Source organism: Daphnia pulicaria, chromosome 4 (assembly GCF_021234035.1).
Source record: "Daphnia pulicaria isolate SC F1-1A chromosome 4, SC_F0-13Bv2, whole genome shotgun sequence".
NCBI classification, from domain to species: domain Eukaryota; kingdom Metazoa; phylum Arthropoda; class Branchiopoda; order Diplostraca; family Daphniidae; genus Daphnia; species Daphnia pulicaria.
In genome coordinates, this window is record NC_060916.1 from 18,026,123 (window position 1) to 18,046,848 (window position 20,726).

Here is a 20,726-nt window from a genome sequence, read left to right on the forward strand (position 1 = left end):
GAATGTCTATTATATGAATATATAGAGAATATAATACTTGTTTTCCCTTTTTTGTATTTGAGGCATCGCGAACACAATCAAATCAATTAAGTTTAGTCTTATATTGAAAATAGGCCGGTTTTAGGCTTCCATATCTGGCTATCCAGATTCACTGAGAAAACGAAGACAGCAGAGACAGAAAACAGAACCTTGTTTAATTCATTTAAATAAATTTTGTGAAGTCAAAATCAACTTCGACCAAGTCTCCAGTGCCCCCGCCCTAGCGCCTCCGAAGAGTCCATTTATTTAGTCGTGCGCATTTACCATTTGGTTTGATAAAAACACGCGTCACACATTTAGCAACATTTAGTAGCTTTGCAATTTCCTTTTCTTGATTCTTTTGCATAAGTCCGATGTTTCAACAGATAACCGACACAGGCACGCTGCTTTTATCCCCGGTTATTTCGTGACCGTTCGTGACCAATCCCGTTTATATTGATCCCACGAAAAATTTTGGAGAATTTTCCTTTACATAACAATTCCTTTACGCGTGCAGACTACTTTGGCTACAATTGACACACAAGTTTATGTTCCAGTTCCAGCAAGCCTAAGTGACATTTGTTTCTGATTTTCAAGCTCGTTGAATCAAAGAGAAATTGGTGAGATTAACAAACAAAGGTGAGTTTTATATGTGCATTTCAAAACTGGAGATCATTTTTAGTTTTTAGTTGAATTTCCTCTCTTTCATGATCTTCTTTGATTCCTCTCTTCTTCGTTTGTTTAAGGGGTTACGGGGATCGTAGATTTCAAACCAATCATCACTTTTTGTATTAGCATCTCGGGCTAACGAAGGATTTTTGTCTTCGAATTTCAACGTGTGATTCAACCTAGAAAGAAATAAAGAAATTCTGCAATTTTCAAATTTATAGGGATAAAAAATTATTTCTCACCATGCATCATCATCGTTTACGTCATCAATATCATCAACGCCTCCTTTCGTTGTCCGAGTTTGGCTAAGCTTACTCTGAAATTTTTTAAGGAAATTAAGGGTTTCAGCTTCTCGGTCCGTGCCTATTCCAAATAGAATATTAAAACTTGTTTATGATATGATGAGGTAACAAATATTTTAAACAATTGATCTATTTACCCTTTCCTCGCCGTGTTGTTTTTATGTCCGCATACTTCTTCTGCTGCTCATGAAAATCTTTAAGTATTTCATTATCTTCTTCACTGTCGCTAATTTTTCTTTTCTTAGATAATTCTTGATCTTGAGGAGTTTCACTTGGGTTTTTCATTTCCCTTTTCAAGTCTCTGATCTGTTCTTTGATTTGCTTTCTAAAAGTAAAGCATTTACTTATGAGCATAACTATCAAGTAATTGTTATGACTTGTTTGTTTCTTACAGTTTCTTGTTTGCTTCAGATTTCTTTTGGTTCGAAATGTCAACATCTACACTTTCAGGTGATACTTCTGGTTGCAAATCAGTTTGAGGCGCAACCTTTTCAAATTGCCGTTCAATTTTTGTCGGTTTGTCGCTGAAAATATGACATGGAAATTTTACATATGAATGTAGACCATACACAGTCTTTGAAAATGATCTGACGGCTTGTTCTATTAAACGTACTTATTTGTTAACCCCGTTTCTACGTTGACTGCAGGAACAATGCTAAGTTTAGGGTCGTTAGTCAGTTCATGAGAAGATTTCCCACGAAAAGACTTAGTTGGCTGATGAACATCTGTTTCATCTTCTTCTTCGTCCCCAAAGGAAAGCAGCTGAAGATTCCTACAGAATCAAACACAAGCTCTTAGCAGTTATAACAATATTACATAGCTGGACTTAATACTTTTTTTTATTTATTTTAGATTTTATTTCCTCTGGTTTCTTGATATTTTCTTGGCTAATCCTTGGTTCAATGTCAGGGAATGGATTAGAAATAACTTCTGTTTTAAAAATTTTAGGTGGATGACGAGGTCTATCTTCCTATAGCGTTTATGATTTTATTGATTTTATTATTTTATTATTTGAGTTTCAAAATTTAAATATACTTACACTATCAATATCCAAGTCATTGAATTTGATCTATGAGAAAGAGAAAAAATTGTACATTAGAATTTCTTGAATAATTTGTTCCCAGCGTAATTAACAAATTGTCAGTTACCATGTTGAACAAAGTATTCCCAGCAACCCTACCAAAAATTGTGTGCTTATTTTGCAGTTCCGGACAAGAACCCAAGGTAAAAAAAAACTGTGATTCATTGTCATTGTTTCCAGTGTTAGCCGTTGCAACCAATCCTTAAAAAGATGTTTGAAATGGTACATTATGTAATAAAAACACAGAAGATGTTTGCTTTACCTCTTCTGACAAATCGTAGACGTGAATGAACTTCGTTCTGAATACCAAAAGATTGTAAAAGGTTAATAAAGACTGAAATAATGAATTCTATTCAAATGAATACTATGAAACCTTGAATGGTTCCCCATAAATACTTTCACCACCATGGCCAGTCCCTAAGAAAAAGGGGTGGTAATTGTTTCAATCAAATATAAATAACAACAGATCACATTATTAAGTTTTACCAGAAGGATCTCCTCCTTGAGCAATAAAATTTGGTACCACTCGGTGAAAAATTGTTCCATTGAAAAATCCTTCAAGGCATAGTTGAACAAAATTTCTGCAAGCCTTTGGACATTCTTTGCTCCACAGTTCTATTTCAATTTCTCCTAGAGAAGTAGTCACAACAACCTAAACAAAAGTTACGTTTTAGCACATAGTTCAATCAATGATACATGAAAAGAATACAAACTTTTCCATTTGTTGGTGGTTCTTGAACGTATATGTTACTCATTGTTGTAAATCGAGGAGAAAAAGGAAGAAAATCAAAATGAAACTAATTAAAATTCCGTGTTTTGATGTGTATAATGTGCAGAGGTAATGTGTAGCTCGACAAAGCTAGTAGTAGTAGCAATCTAGCATCTATATCAGTTCTATGTCTAGTTCGGAGTTGTTGGCTGCTAGTTCGAGCGAACTGTGTTTGGTTTTTTTTTTTTAAAACAAACAAACCATTTTATCCTTTCGACTCACAGCGCTACTGGTGGCAGACGATTGCAACGCACTGTAAATAAGAGTTGCCTGATACTATGCTGGCCATACTCATACATTTATCGCTCTTGAATTCTGAGTTTCTGACGGAAAAATTCACTTATCTTCAGTCTTATTCGATAACTATCGTTGTATCGTATGGATTTAGTAAAAATAGATTTCCTTATAGGACACACATAGAACTAAGCTCGTGATTTACTGATTTGGAATTTCAAAAAATCTCTCCCAACTATTTCTTTATCGCTCATGAAATAATTAGTTAATAAATTCATTTTAATTATTTTTCTCTTAAAATTTGGGATCAGGATTTCAACTGTGATGTCCCAAAACTGAAATCTGCATTTCTGTAAAAAATTAAAAATCTGCTGGATAGCTCCATACCCTTAGTTTGATCTAGAAACCCTTTTTCCTCATCTTCCTATTCCTACCGCTATAATATCTCAATTGCGTTTTGTTTTAGGTATAGAAACTGAAAAATCTAAAGTGTGAGGAAAGCCTTTGTATCTTGTTTTCTACTGTGCTAAGAGTATTTTTATTACAATAAATATATTTTAAACATTAGATTTAAAAACTTAAACTTTACCGCGATCAACCTGACAAATTTTCTTTTATGAAATCTGGAATTTTTTTTTTAAATAACCCGACCTACTTTTAGTAGGCAAAGACGAAAATTCAGTTTCTTTTTTGGAAAGTTGTGTATTTTAGCTGAAGGTTATTAATTGACTAAGGAATAGGACAAACCAAGTCATGGATGAAGCTATGACCACAATGTACCAAACAATAAAAGTATGGCCTGCTTTCTCCAAATTCTATTTTCTCCCAATTTGGTAAACGAATCTGCTGCTGCGATACTTGTTATTAACATGTAATTAGCAAGCAACTTTACGGAGGCTTCAGAACAACAACCGCAACAAAATCGAATAGCAAGAGGAAACGCAAGTACCGTGTGAACGTGATGAGGATGAAGCCGGATGAAACGCCTATCGGACGATGACGCGACATGACACACTGAACGTACGGCAGGCTGACAAATTTTAGACTTTTTCACCTATTTTGGGGTTTTTCCGTAACAATCATTGTAAACCTTAAACAAATATATCTGAGACAACCGCGCATACAAATGGGGAGTTTCAGAGGAATTTGCATAATTTTAAATACATCTGAATGGTATTGTTAGTGTTTAAGCGTAATTGATGTGTAAACGGTTGTGAATAGAAAGTATTAGGGCGCATAGTTTGCGTGGCTGCTTCTCCATGGTTGATGAATCTTCGTAAACAGCCATGCAGCGTATAACGTTAGTTTAATAGCGACGTGACCTGGATTTCTTCGGTAAACCATTGGAAATTGCGGAACCTAGGAGAAAGTGAGGAGAGAGCAGAACAAATGAAAGGATGACGAAGAGAAATGTTACGATTAAAAGTCTACGAAATCCAACCACGAGCGGTAGGCATTCAGTGGTGTTCCTAGTGCCTCGCAATGAGGTAGTGTTTGGTCTCTTCACAAGTTACAAGGAAATGTTTTGATAAAACTATCAACGTCACATGAGTCATCATAGCTTTTCAATCAAATTATGGATCATTGTGTATAAGCGCCTCCCTTTTCGCCGTTAAATCTTTCGGACTTGCTTTTCTTTTTTGTTACTTGTCGTTGCTCCCAGTCGTGATTTCTTCAGTGGACCAAGTTACGCGACCGTGCTATGTCTTCCAACGCGGAACTAGCCGTTATCAGGAAACACTGAGTGTTATACTTCAAAAGCGGAATTGTGACGAAATTTCGTTGTTGTTACATTCTAAAATACAAACCGTCGACCGAATTTGGTGTGGATTGTACACATAGAAATGAAGAAATGTTGTACCGTGAACGTTCTGTTACTTTTAGTATCAATAGTTTTCGCAATGGGAATCGGCAGTGTTTGCTGCTTCGATATTCCTACGGAATTTCAAGAAGGTTACCAGCAATTTCCATTCTCATCTTTTCCATTTTCCGATCCAGTGAGCAATATTGACACAGTGATTTCCCAAGGTAATGTATCATCTCATTTTTGAAATTCAGCAATAAATTGTATTTTTGCTGGTATCGTTTAATTTTTTGCATTTCTTTGGTAGTTTCAAAAATGATATATTTATTTACAGGCTAACAGCTGAAAAGCAAATGTAAGGTTAGGGCTGCTTCGACAAATACATTTATTTGTGAAGCTTAGTATTTTCTATAGTTGAAATGGCGAATTTACTATCTTTAGCGGCTAGCGAATATATGGTAACCTAGTTAAACACTTCACGGGAACACACGTAAAGCATATAGTACGTATCATGAGATTGAATGGAACCCAAAACGGGGAGGTGGGGGGGGGGAATATACATAAGAAAGGAATATATATCATTTCTCGATGGGTTATTGTTAATTCTTAATTGTTATAACCGTTAACATTCACGTTCAACATACGTACAAAAACTTTAAAAATTATATAACGGCTTAATCATTCTAATCTATTATTACAATCGAACAGAATGTGGTATCAGCAAATTTTACAGACAAAGACGACCCCGCGATGATCAACATCTGGGCTCCATCGTCCAAAAAGATAGGAATTCTGTATTGTCAGCAATCTTCAAAAAAGATTTTAAAGAAGATGATTTTCTTAAACGAGAAAGGCTGAAAGCCAGAATTATCAATGGAAAACAAAGCAAACCAGGAGCGTGGCCGTGGCAAGTAAGTTACAATTTTCAAAGTGCTTCAATATAGTTGTTGGTCAGAGTAGGCTAAAGTCTAAAATTTCATAAACTGAAATAGTCATTGTTATGGATCGAGTCCGTTATACGCCCCAAAAGTTATAGTTTAAACTTTTTTCCCTCTCCGCGTGAATCAACGATTAACGAATTAAATTATTAAATTGCAGATTACAACAATAATAAAATCTTTAGTCCTGTCTTTTTTTTTCAAAGCAAACCTATTCTGAACCTAGGGCGGTAGGTAGCGCCCAATATTTAAATGTGATAGAAAAACAGAGAAAAAAAAGTCATGTTTAGACCCAGTCTCCCGTCATAGCGACGCTAAGAAAATTTCTATATCTATACTAACGCCATATATAGCTAGCCATATACAACGTTACACACAAAATCCAAGAAACCGTCCATTGAAGCACTTGTGTAATTCTAACCACAAACACTGATTCTTTACAGGTTTCCTTGCAACTATTGCATCCTAAAATGGGCTTCGTTGGACACTGGTGTGGAGGCGTTTTGTTAAATGGTTTAAATGGAGATTTTTGGGTTTTGACGGCAGCACACTGCATTTCAAAGTAGGTTTAAAATAATAAATAATAATAATATAAATAATTTGCCCTTGGTTTGCCAATTCACACCATTAATTCGCATGCTAGCTCTTCCGTTTCTGAGTTTATTTTTATATCTTATAGCTTTTTAAACGTTTATAAATTATAGCTTCAAATTCTAGCTAGGGCAATAGACAGTATAGTAGATCTTGAAATTGGTAGGCCAATAATAGACCTCGTGAAATGTAAAGTCACGCTGACACTATTAATTATATAAAACTTTTGAATTTTTTATTTGCGGGAATATAGTGCGCAAACGCGTTTTCTGTGGTTTTTTTTTTAATGGCACAAATGCACGAGAAGGTAAAACAGCACTCTTTTCATTTTATGCCTCAACAAATGAAATCATTCAGGTTGTTCATTTAGAAGATATAGAAACTAGAAATGTAGTATGAAACTTGGAGCGGGTATTTGGGGTAAAATGGAAAATATAGCTTTTCGGCTAACAGAACGATGCGTTCAATTATACTGAATTTTCTTTGTGTCTCTACGCGGCGTTACGTTTACACAAATTTTTAAGTAAAATTACATACCGGTATGCATCGGACATTTTCTTAAAGAAGCAATGCCTGCGCTGCATATAACGAATTATAAAAATTCTAAATTAAATTCATGAAAATGGATTTAACGTTCATTTTTTTGCAGCAGTTGCTATTGTGACTAATTTCTCTGAAATTTTTTTTTCAGTGATGCATTTAATTATCCCTTCAGTGCACTGGTAATTAAACTGAATACTCTTTATTTTAACTTCATATTATGGCATTTACTCATTTTTGAAAATCAATTTTTAGTGGACAGCTGTTGTGGGAGAACATGACAGGGCCATAGAAGAGGGATTTGAACAGAGGATTATGATAGACAAAATTTATCTTCATGAAAGATTCAAAGAATACCACCATGATATTGGTATGTTTGTTTTTTGTTTTTGTTTTTTTAGTCAGTGAAATAAAAAAAAATTTTCCTTGAAATATGTGAACAGCTTTAATGAAGTTACAGAAATCAGAAAGCCTTCAGAATGTTACAGATCGTATTCGCGGTATATGCTTACCCACAGATGGTAAGTTAACATTCAAGGGAGTTTTTCAGTTTTTATAATTTGATAACTTGGAAATACAACGAAATTAATTTTTCATAGATAACGTTGAGATTTTTCAAGGAGTTAGGTGTATTGCAACAGGTACGTAGATACAACATAATATAAAATCTCAGCACAAAATAAGTCGTGCGGCAAAAGTTTTTCTTAAGAATGATTACTGTATTAACAGGATGGGGACAGTCAAAAAAAGGGAATAAACTGGAAAACATTCTCCATCAAACTGAATTACCAGGTAATTGAATTACAGATTTTAAAAATACTATGGTTTCACTGAATCATCTTTAATGGCAGTGGTAGAAAATTCGCACTGCAAACAAGTATATGGTACAATGTTCAACATACCAATCAATAACTACCATCTTTGTGCCGGGCCAATTACAGAAGGAGGCGCTGGAACTTGCGTGGTAAGAAAGAAAAAAATATTCTTCGTCATGAAGAACTTTAATGGGATTAATAATAGTTTCTATATTTTTGAGTTTATTCATAAATGATGACGCTAAGCGATTTAGAATTTTTTTATTGACATCGATGACATCCCCGTACACATAATCTAATTATTCCCAAGATTATTCCCTTACGTGACACCGCCTTTTTTTATACCTACCACCATCGTAACAAAATACCTCCTTCCTTCCTCCAGTCAAAGCCATTTACATGAACGGAAAACAATGGAAATGTTAATTCACTTTTAAAAATACATAGGGAAAAACAAGTATAAACGATAATAAAAAGTGATGTGGATTCTTTCCTTAGAATAGATTTGTTTCATTCGTCAGATACAATTTAAATAGCAAGAATCCGCAAACATCCCTTTTTGGGTTTATTCGCACTTTTTAAATCCCCGCACCCAATCCATTTCTCCCTCGTATTGCACGACACATTTAACTATCTGTCAGCCAATCCCCGTTTTTAAAACGGCTTTGCAAAGGGTAGGAAAGGGCCCGGAATTTAATCAGTTAAAAAATTGTTCCCCAGAACAGATAAATTTTTATTGTAATTATAAAAGCTGAAACGTGACTAATACTCAGTTCATTGAATTCAGGGAGATTCAGGTGGACCTCTTCAATGTAGCTTACGTGACGGGCGTTGGTACCTTGCTGGTATTACATCATTTGGATCTGGGTACGCTTTTACAAGAAAGAAAAAAATATTTTTAGAAAATATAGTTTCATTTGTGATATAAACGCCAAGAGCAACCATTAACAGACTAACATTTTATAAAAATTCTTATCTTTATAAATCTTTTTTACTATACACAGATGTGCAAAACCAGGATTTCCCGATGTTTTTACAAGAATTACATACTACCTTCCATGGATTCGTGGAAAGTTTCGTTCATCAGATGATAGTTTATAGAGTTCCTTCGAAGATTTGATGAAATCCTTATAAAAGCACGATGTATATTATATGATAAAAGAAATAAATTTTCAAAAGTGTGCTGATGTGTGGCTTTTAAAAAGTGTTATAGTATTTTTTCTTGTTTAAAAACGAATACCATCTATTTTACGGGCCATACGTATGGGGTGTATGGGGTGCCGTTTTTCCCTTTTTACAACATATCTATCGTTTAATTTATTTCAACTCCGTGTCATCGTTAAACATATAAATTTGCATTGATAAATGATTAAATCAACCAATATATAAGTATTTAATTATTAAACGTTGATGAAATAATCAAACATAAATCAAGCTAATCGAAATAAATAAAAAAATATGAAACCACAGTTACTACGAAGAAATCAACCATTAAATATTTATTGATAAAGGAAACGTTAATAAAACCTATACATTTTCATTTACCTATCACTCATTGTTGAATCATTTATTAATTGTTGATTAATGATTGATACATGGGAATTGATAAAAGAAGACATACAACTAATATTAAACTTCGAGATTCTTTGATGACTTAAAGGTATTCCTTTTTTGTTTTATAAAAAAAAAAAACTGAAAAAAGGAATACCATATTATGGAACGGCAAAGTGACCAATAAATAAGTGTTCTAAGCGCTAAGCGTCGCCCGTCCGCTGTTTTACGCAGCTTGCTGCGTGAAAAACAATTAAATACATATTTATATGTTATATTAAATAGCCTATTTTTCCGCTATTTATATGCGCGCATGGCGCTGATGACTTACTTCTAATTTACTTGCGCGCGATCTACAAAATTTAGCGCATTTAACATCGGGCTAAAATTCATAGCTGCAAACCTGAGTCGCTGGGCCAAAAATTTTTAATTGTTCGCGCTAGATCTATAGCTGTATCTAAGCGCGCATTGCGCTTTTAATTAACTTAAGATTAACTTGCGCGCAATTCCTCAAATTTAGCACATTTAAATTCATGACATAATTTACAAACGCAAATAACTAGCTAAAATAAATATTTAGCGCGAAAAATAATGAAGTCAAATATTTCGCGCTAGATCTAGCGCTTTGTAAGCGCGTATGGCGCTAGTGATTTACCTGTGATAAACTACGATGCGCTAAATTTAGCGCAATTCCTATTATAATGTATTTTAGAAAATGCGCGTGCCCGTCCGTATTTTAGCGCTTAGAGTGAGCCCGTCGCTATTTAAGAACTAAGGTCGCCCATCCGCTTTTTTTCCGCCAACAATAATTAAATCAAATGTCTCTCGCTAGACATAGCGCTGTCTAAGCGCACATTGCGCTGGTGATGTATATGCGATTATCTTGCGCGCGATGCGCTTAATTTAGCGTAATTCATTGCATCGCATTTTTTACGAAACGCGCAAGCGCTTCGTTAATTTAACTAAATGGTTCTGGAAAAGAAAACCATTGCGGAAACTGGACGAGTAGCTCGTACGTGCCCGTCCATTTTTCAGCGCTTATCACGAGTCAGGCTGCTTGGCGTAGCGTTTATCGTCGCCCGTCCGCTGTTTAAGACTTTAAGGCGGCTCGCTGCGCAAAAAATGTCTAATTTTTAGCGCTGCATCTAGCTATATCGCAGCGTAATGATAAACTTAAAAATAACATGCGCTCAATGAAAAATGCGCTAAATTTAGCTGAAATTCAGCTCTGAATAAGTTCATTACATAAATTACGACGCGCGCATAATTTGATAAAATAAATATTTAGCGCTAGATCTAGCGCTGTATAAGAGCGTATTGCGCTTATGATTTACCTGTGATTAACTACGATGCGCAATATTTAGCGCATCTTACGCAAGTTAATCACAAATAAATCATAATAAGGGTAATAGAGCCTAGATAGCGGTAGATCTAGCGCGACATATTTCACTTCATTATTTATCCCGCTCGCACATCGCGCACAAGTTAATTTGAAATTAATCATTAGTGCCATGCGCGCTAGATCCAGCGCGAACAATTTAAAATTTTTGGCCCAGCGAGCCGTCTTAAAAAGTGGACGGGCGACGATTAGCGCTAAGATAGCGAACAGACCTGCGACAAGCGCTAATATCATGTATTGGCGCGCGCTTCTCATCCATTCACCGCAATCGTTCTCCCTTTCGCAACCAATTATTTAAATTAAAGAAGCGCTTGCGCGTTTCGTAAATAATGCGAAGAATAAAGAAATGCGCTGAATATAGCTCATCGCACGTAAGTTTATCGCCAACACATCGCTAGCGCCACGCGCGCTTAGATAGCGCTTTACTAGCGCAAAATATTTGAATGAGTTATTTTTCGCCCAGATTGAGCCGCCAAAAACAGCGGATGGGCGACCTTAGCGCTTAAATAAGCGACGGACCCACGCTAAGCGCTAAAATACGGACGGGCACGCGCTTTTCGTAAATGTGATAAAATGTATTGGGCTAAATTTTGCGCATTTCGCGCAAGCTAATAGCAAAAAAACTTTGCTAGCGTCATAAGTGCTTAGATGGCGCTAGATCTAGCGCGATTCCTTCGAAGTCATTATTTTTCGCGTAATGAGCAATTCATCCCTATATTTCGAAAATAATCAATAAGCTAATTCGAACTTGATTTTAAAAATTCATTCCTGGTTTTGGAAAATTCAAAACACCATTCGATTACCCAGTTACTACTCGTTCGGTAAAATTAATTTATGGTTTTCGAAAATTCGAAACCATTTCGATAAAAACCAAATCACATCCGACTAATTTCACTTTACGTGAATGGAAAACAAATACAAATAGAATTTGATTTGCATTTTTTTCTGGTGATATAAGTCTATTTAAAATTCTATGTCAGATCGATCAAAAATTCGGTTAGATCAATCGAATAGATGTGGCGGCAATAACGTGGACGTGCCATATGATCCTCTCACGAAATTTTGGCACGGCGAACAGATAATGAAACATGCGGAAATACCTTTCCTAGCGCGGGGCGTTGATTAATAAAAATTTTACATGGTAACACATATTAGGCTCCCGGCACTCACTTGAATTCGAATTTCTATTGTTGATGCAATTCAAGTGGGACCGAGTGGGATTATATGCGGAAAATATATAAATAAAAACGCCTCCATTAACCTATTGTCAACAAATTTGACAATCTAGCACCTACCCGTTTTTCCCGGTCTTCCCTCCCATTTTCATTTGTTTCAATGTCTGCTGGTTGGCGTTTCTGGCATCTAAACGTTTAGTTTGGAAATGGATCCCGACGCGTTTAGCCGTTTACTAACTTCTGCACTGGCAAGTGGGCAATTGGCCTATGCCCTGCAAGCTGCCCTTCAAAACCATTCATCGTCGAACCGTAAGTACAAACCATTTTCAATTATTAATTTTGCCAAACATGAATCGTATCATATTCGTTTAAACTAAAGCACCAAGTGGCAGTGTGGTAGCTCCAACATCATTTACCGGTGGTCAGCAGGGACAAACACCGCCTCGGCCACAATTAGGGTGTTATCCAACCTCTTCATCGGCTGCTGGCTCGTCCGTGAATCAAAATGAAAGGCAACAATCATCGATTTCAATTGGAGGTGCCTCTGGTTATAATGGCCCCCAGAACTTTGTGCTACCTGGATATGGTTACGTCCCTCCTGAAGCTCTTGATCGTGGTTCGAGATTAAAACAACGCTCCCAAAAGTTCCGTACTCCCCCTCCTGGTATGTTTTTTTACTATTGTATTTTAATTACAATTATAGTACAACATGGTGCAATTTATTTGTAATTTTCAGGGCCAAGTTGGCGAATTACAGGTAGACCACAGGTAGAGCCAAAGGCATTTACCAAGGTACTAGTCTGTTTTTCTGCCCATTCCCATTCCCATTCACCATTCCACGTGAAACTATGTGAATACAAATACAAATTCACGTAACTAGCTTATTTTTATTTATTTATTTATTTTCATTTTTGAATTTATAATTGTTTTCTTCAATAAGAATATCTAGCTGAGGGGTATTAAGGTAGATCATTAGACGCCTAGTAAAGCCGTAGTAAACCAACATACGGTTTGCATGCTATAGGCTATGCTGATACACGCTAATACGTTTAGTTCATTTTTGTTTTTATTTCTTGTATGGTCGTGACATTTTTTTAAGAAAAATAATAATTCTTTCCTAAAATATTACATTTTCCGAGTTTCATAGTATTGCACGTTTGAAATATATGTACTTTTTTATTGAACACTGTTCATTCATTTGTCCATTGACTCCATTCAGTTAAATTATTAAATTGTGAATTTTTCATTCAAGATTCGTGGAATATTTTCAATAAAAGCCTTTTGTTTTATTAAACATTACTCATTGTTTGTATGTTTAATTTTAAATACACATTTTTCATTGAATAATGGACACTCATTTGTTGTTTCAGAACATTGTGACTTTTATTTATAACATTTGTGGGGTAATTTAAAAAAAAACCCATTGGTTTTATACAAATGTTGCCATTTGATTTTATGTTTACTTTTCGAATTATTGTATTCATCATATTTCCCGTTTTCTTTAATTAATTATAATATTTTTGCCAATTTATTTCAACTTTTGTCATTTAATACTTCGTTTCAATTTCCGTACAATTCATTTAATTGATTATTAATCAATAAATCACGTTTGATTCGGTTAGATCTGTTTTAGCTGCGTGTTAGATGTGTTTGATTGCTGTTAAAAACATTGATTTTTGTTTAATCTTTGTTTGATTCGGATTGATTTTAGTTTGGTAGATTAATTTGAGTTACCTCTATGTTTCCTCATTGTTTGATTGCTGTTTGACTCTTTCATATGCTGTTATTCGGGAAAACTATGGGGTGCCGTTGTACTATGGGGTGCCGTTGTACCTTTTTACCAACAAAGAAATATTAAACAATAAATTAAACATTATAATAACTTAAATCAATCGTGATCTTGTATTCTAACAGAAATCTAACATTCATTACACAATTCTAACATTCATTTAACATTCATTAAATACCAATAACGCCGAGGTAACACTCTTTTGATTCAAATAAAACATACACAATGAAATGTAAAATTAATCAAACCATCTATCGATTAACATTAGAAAAAACAATCAATCTTTCTGGTAAGCTATTATTTAATAAACCATGTATTTGCAAACCTAACATTAAATCAAACATCATTCGCAATCTAACAGATAAATTAATTGCGATAAATTAGTCAATCATGTAATCAAACAGTTTATTTTAATAACAATTTAAAGGAAATGGATATGGTTAACATTTTGAAAATGAATATTTAATTCTATTCCTTGAATCAATCAATTAACAAATGAAGTGTAGAGGCTAAGCTAAAAATTAGAAATAAAGAATCATTAAAATTGTAATGTAATTGAAGTTTGAAAAACAATTAAGGAATCAGCAAAGCGTTTATTTGTTGGGTAATAGACTCATTGGCTTTGTAGAATACTTCTCTGTCAGGCCACTAGAGGCATCATAAAATAACAGAAGTCGGCAGAAGTACTCATACGCACGTAGTAGCCTACTCATATTATATATACGCAACCGTCCGCAACAAGCAAAATTGTCCCATCACAGTTGCGCATATTGGTTGCATTTATTCGTTTTTATATCACGCTCATTTTCTGATACAAAATATATTTGGGAACGTGGATTTAAAATTTTTATTCGTTATCAGAAAATAATTTTCATATTAAAACGAATGTGAACCAACACGCGCGAATCCCGGGACACGTTCCACGAGTGCATTTTCAAAAATAAAAAAAAATTGTTTGATGACTGACTTTTGAATTTGTTTGCTACTTTAAAAGTTGTCCCTGTTCTCTGCGTGAAGCCAGTCAATTTCCGGATTCCTTATTTCTGGTAGGCCTATACATGTATACGATCTGAAATAATTTTTCGTATAAATGTTTCATTTTGCACAATTTTGCAGATGTATACTTTAATACCTTTTTTCTGCTTAGTCAAAATATTTGAAATAGTTTTGATGTCCAAAAATTGGCGATTTAATGTTACTTATTTGATGTCAGAAATAAAATTTGAACTGAAGAATTAACGTCGGATTCCCTTAAATTTGCAAAAAAAGTATCGGCCATTTAATCGATCGATGATTTTCCCATTATCGATCAATACTCGTTTCAAAAAGTATCGGTCTGATGATCGTCTAATTGCAAAGCGACCGCATCCATCGAATTTGTCATCCTCCAAAAGGTTACCACAACGGCATCCACATAGTTCACATAGTCCTCATGCATTTGACGCACAAGAAATCTTTAGTAACGCCACCAGCAGTAGTTTCTAATAACTAAATTTAGCAGAGTAGTCTCAGAATCATTCGTATTGAAAAAACAAATGTGATCGCAAATTGTTATATATATATGTGAAAATTTTCATTTGTTTTTTTATGTTAATTAAATTACATTGCATGCAAATTCAATGGATTAATTACTATTTGTATGTTGCACAACATTGCAAAAAAAACTGCAAAAACAAAATGTGACAGTTCTTGCCTTGAGGCTTGACTTAAAGGTCACCATAGCAACCTCACTAGTCAATGAAATTTCTTCCTGATCGGAAAACGGTGTCTCGTTGTCCAGTTAAAAATTTTCTTTCATTGCGTTGCACAACCAGTACAAAAAATTATGAAATGCGTGCCTGTCGTTTCGATAGATTACATTTTCTATCCATGTAGTATCTCTTAGAAATTTTTGTGACTCTTTTAATATGAACTTACGATTTATATAACATTTTTAAATATTGGAACTGATAAATGGTTAATAATGGAATAATATCTCTTTTTCAAAATTTCAGTACTACTTGCTTGGATTGTTCCGTTAACCATCAAATGTTGTACACGTATCGTCATCTACTCATCTGAACAAATATAAAAACACGTCAATTTGGTGGTTTTTCAAGGGCGATCGTTTGTGTTAATCGTTGCAATATTGGTAACCAATTATAATGGCCGGCAAGGAAAGCAGCAGTAAGTTTCTTGAGCAGGCTCTGGATCTCGTGTTCAACTAGTTGGCGGTCTGTAATGTAAAAGTAGCAGTGGGTTATTATGCGAATAAAATGGTAAAATGCACACAAATATATGCTACTCACAAACTATCATCCCCATCCGCATGAAACGCTTAATGTTTCCGATTCGATTACTATTGAATCCAGTGCAGCCACCGTAAAGATTTCCGAGCCCTATAAACAAAATATGTCCACAGTTAAAATACAAAAAATATAAGCAACACACACAGACCTGATGGTCAAACTTACCGTGGCAATTATAATAGATTCTTCGCTGTGAGTTGGGATAGGCTATAGTTGGACGTTAGGGCATTAGGGTTGAGTGGCAATGCAAAAAACATTTCCTTTATATTTTAAAAGTAACAGGTCCTCATACATGTTTTTTTTTTCAATTATTAAAGGGGCAAAATAAAAGGGCAAAAAAAAAACGCATGGCCACACTGATAGTCAGTGGTTTGTTTGCTGACTCTAGCGGGATGCATGGATGAGTCGCCGATCCAAGAACAAATGCGTTCTTAAAGTGGCCAATGCGATGGAAGAAGCGTTAGTTCAAACCCAGCTCAAAATTATGGACATATACCTCCCATAGAGGGTTTTTGGGATTCACCCAATTTTAATAATCTCCTCGATAGATGTTAAAATTTGAATCCCCCCAAACCTAAGTACAATTGCTCATGGGATCCATCCTTGGTCATTCAATTCATGGCTACACTAAGTAGAATTCATAATATATCCCATTCCTTGTTAACAAAAAAAATGACGGTATTGCTTGCTTTGGCTTCACTTCTCCACGTTTCGGAACTTGTCACTATAAATTTTCATTCTATCCAATTTTCAGAAAGCGATTTCTTTCTTCTTAAATCAAGTAAAGCTCAACACGGTGGGCCTTTACAAACCATTACAATTCCCTCCCTATCTGATCCGAATTGTTGTTCAGTTCAGGCTCTTAAGGCTTATGTAAATTGTACGGCACCACTCAGGGTTTATCGAACATTATCAGATATTTATGGTGGCTCTCGCCACCATACCATCAACATAGACCGTGTTCGGAACCTCTTGCCAGAATGCTAGTCACTTTTTTTGTTTCCTTTGCCAAGCAGCATTGTTTACTTGCAAATCTTTGTTAAACAGCCTTGCCAAACATCAGCTATCACAATCAAATGTTGCGTAAAACTTTTTTGTTTCTCCTGTTGGTATTTTTTTCACAAATTTAAATTTTTTTTTGGTTGAGCTCCCTCGCTCAATTTTTTGTATTTTGCCCGTTATATTACGTTCTTAAATAACATTGGAAAAAGTCTGAGGAAAAAGGGGCGTTATATGTAGCGAGGAAAAAGAACTTTAAAGAGCTAAATATATTGTCTACTTATTGGGTGTCAAAATCCGTTATTTATACTATAATTCTAATTCAAATAACATTTCGGGATCGCTGCAGCGATTCCGAAATCAAGACCAATTACCAACAAGACCAAAGATCGCTCATGAGCGATCCCACTAGTAATTTACAATTCTAGCACAAAAGACTGAATAAGTCGTCTGGAATCAAATATACTCTTGCAGGGATCGATGATTTTCAGAATTAAAATTGTAATTAATGTCCTTGACGAAAAAAAAATATGAAGTGCATATTGTAATTCCAAGTTGATATGTTTCTCAGTTGTCAGAGTCTCGGTGCATTATTACTCCGACAAAAAATGGGATGCGACTTAACTGTTGGAACAGAGAAATCTGTGTGCACCGTTTCTGGTTGCTGATGCTGGATGCTGAAAACATCTCAGAACACTTTGAACCGACTTCATTCAAAGAAGCCGTGAACTGCGATGAGGCTCATCTTTGGCCAGCTTCAGTACAAGATGAATTTTACTCGCACCTGAAAAACGGCACTTGGACGTTGGAACTATTACCTGCAGGGAGACAAGCAATCGGAACTCGATGGGTTTTTAAAGTAAAGCTCGGTAACCTAACTACTCTACCAAGGTACAAGTCCCGTTTTGTTGCGAAAGGGTATGCTCATGCTCAGACAAAAGGTATCGACTATGAAGAAACCTACTCACCAGTCGTTAGGTACGACTCTCTTCGTGTGATCCTATCTATGTGCTTTGTTCTCGATCTAGAGATGTCACAACTCGACATAAAGACAGCATTTCTTTATGGACTAGTAAAAGAGGACATCTATATCACCCAGCCCGAAGGGTTCGTCGAACCAGGCAAGGAACATCTTGTGTGTAAACTCGTGAAATGCATCTACGGTCTCAAACAGGCACTCCTTGGCATTCCAGGTGTTTGGAATGCCAAGTTCAACGACTTCATTCTCAAGTTTGGATTTGTGCGAAGCAAACACGACTCCTGTGTTTATTTCCGTTCTAGAGAGGAGGAGATTCTAATTTTGGTGATTTGGGTCGACGACGGACTCCTGTGCAGCAACAACAAAGAGGCGATAGCCGATGTTTACACCTTTCTCTTCGAACACTTTGAAATAAGGACGCTTCCGACTGATCGTTTCGTTGGAATGAAAATTGAAAGAGACAGAAAGGACCGGAAAATCTACATTAGCTCTTCCGCCTTCATTCAAAAAATGCTTAATCGATTCAACATGGCCGAGTGTAAACCGAGAACCACTCCAGCTGATACCCATGTCCGACTATCAAAGGAGATGTCTCCCTCCACTAGAGCTGAAAAAGGGGCGATGGCGGAAGTACCATATCAGGAGTCGATCGGCTGCTTAAACTACCTGACTCCTATGACACGACCCGATATCGCATTTGCCGTCAATCAGACTGCCCGTTACTGCCAAAATCCGGGTTCACAACAGTGGGCAGCCGTTAAGAACATCCTCGCCTACCTAAAAGCTACGTTTCACTACGGATTATGCTTTGCCTTTGGCGGAAGCAGTGGGAGCAGTGGGAGTAACCAATTCCAACTAGTTGGCTACGTTGACTCCAATTTTGCCGGGGACCTTGACTCTTGCCGCTCAACATCTGGATATTTATTTGCTTTAACACGGCCCCGTCTCATGGTTCAGCAGGCGCCAGAAGGCAACTGCAGCATCAACCACTCAAGCTGAATACCAGTCAGCAAGCGATGAGTCGAGAGAGGTGGTTTCGCTAATGTGGTTTCTTCAAGAATTGGGGTTAGAAAGCAACCGCCCTGTCACCATTTTTTGTGATAATAAAGCAGCAATTCAACTGGCCTAACAATCATCCAGCCTACCACCCAAAAACCAAACACATAAGGGTTAGCCTACCACATCATTCGCGACTACATAGAAGAGAAAGAAATCAAGGTGGTGAGCATTGACACAAAAAAGCAACTGGCTTACATTTTCACAAAGCCGCTACCCCACGCTGACTTCAAGAAATTTTGCGAGCTGATTAGTGTCCACCCTATTAAATAATGTTTGTTCCCTCCACAAAAAAAAGAAAAGGCTAAAAAGGGGAATTATCTCCTCTGTGTCAACCACTTAACCTACAGTTACCTTTTTTTCTGTTTATTTACTCTAATTTCTCTGAGTGGGATTGTTGGAACAGAGAAATCTGTGTGCACCGTTTCTGGTTGCCAAACCCCATGAGTTGCGGAAACCCAGGCAACTGTTTAGCTGCAGCTTGTCTCTCTACCTCAAAAGCGAGTCCCTACGGAAGTAAAGTAAAACTTGTCACTTGTGTTCTCAACCATACGTAGATAGGTATGTAAAGCCTTTATGGCAAATACATTAAAGAGAAATATTCTATATTTTTCATTTCATTTATTCACTCAGCAACAACATTAACATCATCTGGTGATGACAGATCAACCCTTATTTGTTGATAAGCTTCGGGACTTGATGACAACGGTAGCCGTCGAAATTTGTATCGTCAACAAACGGTGTAGCCATTTTAGTAAGAGATGTAGGATCGGCAGCTAAGTGAAGTTGATGAAATATGATGAGACTAACCCAATCAGTAGGATCGCTTATTTTCAAAATTAAACCAATATGTTTCATTTCCTCAAATTTTTCTTTAAACTGGGTCTCTATGATGAGCTGGGCGCACCAAAGGTAAGCTGACTTTTAAATTTAAATGCCATGTTCTAACGGCAGTCAATTCAATTGAACACTGACTCAAATTTGTTAATTAAATTAGTCACTGATGTTTCTTAATGAATAAAAGGTTCACTTTTCATTTTAGGGTTTTGTAATGAATCAATTAACTTGACTACATTGAGGACCTTACACGAAGGCAGACCCGGTCAACACCGGAACATCAACGTCTTCAGCCACGACACAAATTAAAGGAAATATTGTTATACGCCACATCAAGTCGTTCTTGTCCTACCACGTTTACTGGCTGTCTATGGTTTGCTGTAACTCTTGGACCAGGTTCACACTTTTTACTTGCAACAACTTTTTCAAAAACGTGCCTTGGTAGTACATTACACTGCTCTCTTGTGTCCACATTAAACATTTAGGTAAAAATCACACTCTAAATTTTGAGACCCGTTCTACGTAGTACGGGTACGTACTATGTGAGTACTATGAGTCTTAGTATTCTTTTCGTAGTAATTAAAATATATTTTGTCTCGTTTTCTCAAGGTAATAAATTGTCTACTGTATTTTGAGTTCCTTTTTTCCTTTGTTGTTTTCCATCATCAAACTGAAACCCTTTTTCTCGTCGTTGACTTATATATTATTGATTGTGGAAATGAATTCTCTAATGCATTTAATGTTCTTTTTTCAAGTTTTTTTGCCTTTATTCGAGTATCCTAAACCCGTTTTGACGGAGTTTTACCAATTTTTTGAATATGCAGTTTACAGAATTGTGCCTAGTTTTAGCTGCAATATTGGCTCTTTTGTAAGAAAATGAGAGTGTTTGCCC

General features: G+C 35.9%; 2 protein-coding genes and 2 long non-coding RNA genes across 6 annotated transcripts; 3 read left to right on the top strand and 1 right to left on the bottom strand.

The window, feature by feature from the left end:
- Positions 1-546: 546 nt before the first annotated feature.
- On the bottom strand, positions 547-3,034 carry LOC124335903 (spliceosome-associated protein CWC27 homolog). The gene is made up of 12 exons (XM_046789393.1): positions 2,784-3,034; positions 2,557-2,722; positions 2,444-2,487; positions 2,333-2,369; positions 2,138-2,271; positions 2,029-2,058; positions 1,823-1,959; positions 1,603-1,761; positions 1,382-1,513; positions 1,127-1,314; positions 930-1,050; positions 547-866 (listed from the first exon to the last, which is right to left on the bottom strand). The coding sequence occupies exons 1-12, from the start codon at positions 2,823-2,825 to the stop codon at positions 704-706; spliced, it is 1,353 nt and encodes a 450-aa protein (XP_046645349.1). The 5' UTR covers positions 2,826-3,034; the 3' UTR covers positions 547-703.
- A 1,484-nt stretch (positions 3,035-4,518) lies between these two features.
- On the top strand, positions 4,519-8,950 carry LOC124336662 (trypsin-1-like). The gene is made up of 11 exons (XM_046790447.1): positions 4,519-5,101; positions 5,586-5,788; positions 6,259-6,377; positions 7,098-7,128; positions 7,202-7,316; positions 7,390-7,467; positions 7,546-7,587; positions 7,676-7,738; positions 7,798-7,910; positions 8,549-8,628; positions 8,766-8,950. Exons 1-11 carry the CDS (start codon positions 4,918-4,920, stop codon positions 8,860-8,862), a joined length of 1,125 nt encoding a protein of 374 aa, XP_046646403.1. The 5' UTR covers positions 4,519-4,917; the 3' UTR covers positions 8,863-8,950.
- A 3,197-nt stretch (positions 8,951-12,147) lies between these two features.
- LOC124335902 lies at positions 12,148-12,766 on the top strand. The gene is made up of 3 exons (XR_006916947.1): positions 12,148-12,195; positions 12,266-12,550; positions 12,623-12,766. It is a non-coding gene; the product is annotated as an uncharacterized LOC124335902 (long non-coding RNA).
- Positions 12,767-19,497: 6,731 nt separating this feature from the next.
- LOC124335789 lies at positions 19,498-20,518 on the top strand. 3 transcript variants are annotated; one of them, XR_006916915.1, is made up of 3 exons: positions 19,498-19,558; positions 19,631-20,376; positions 20,444-20,518. It is a non-coding gene; the product is annotated as an uncharacterized LOC124335789 (long non-coding RNA). The 3 variants fall into 3 exon arrangements; XR_006916916.1 differs by having other exon boundaries at positions 19,631-19,909; positions 20,040-20,518; XR_006916914.1 differs by having other exon boundaries at positions 19,631-20,518.
- The last annotated feature ends 208 nt before the right edge of the window (positions 20,519-20,726 follow it).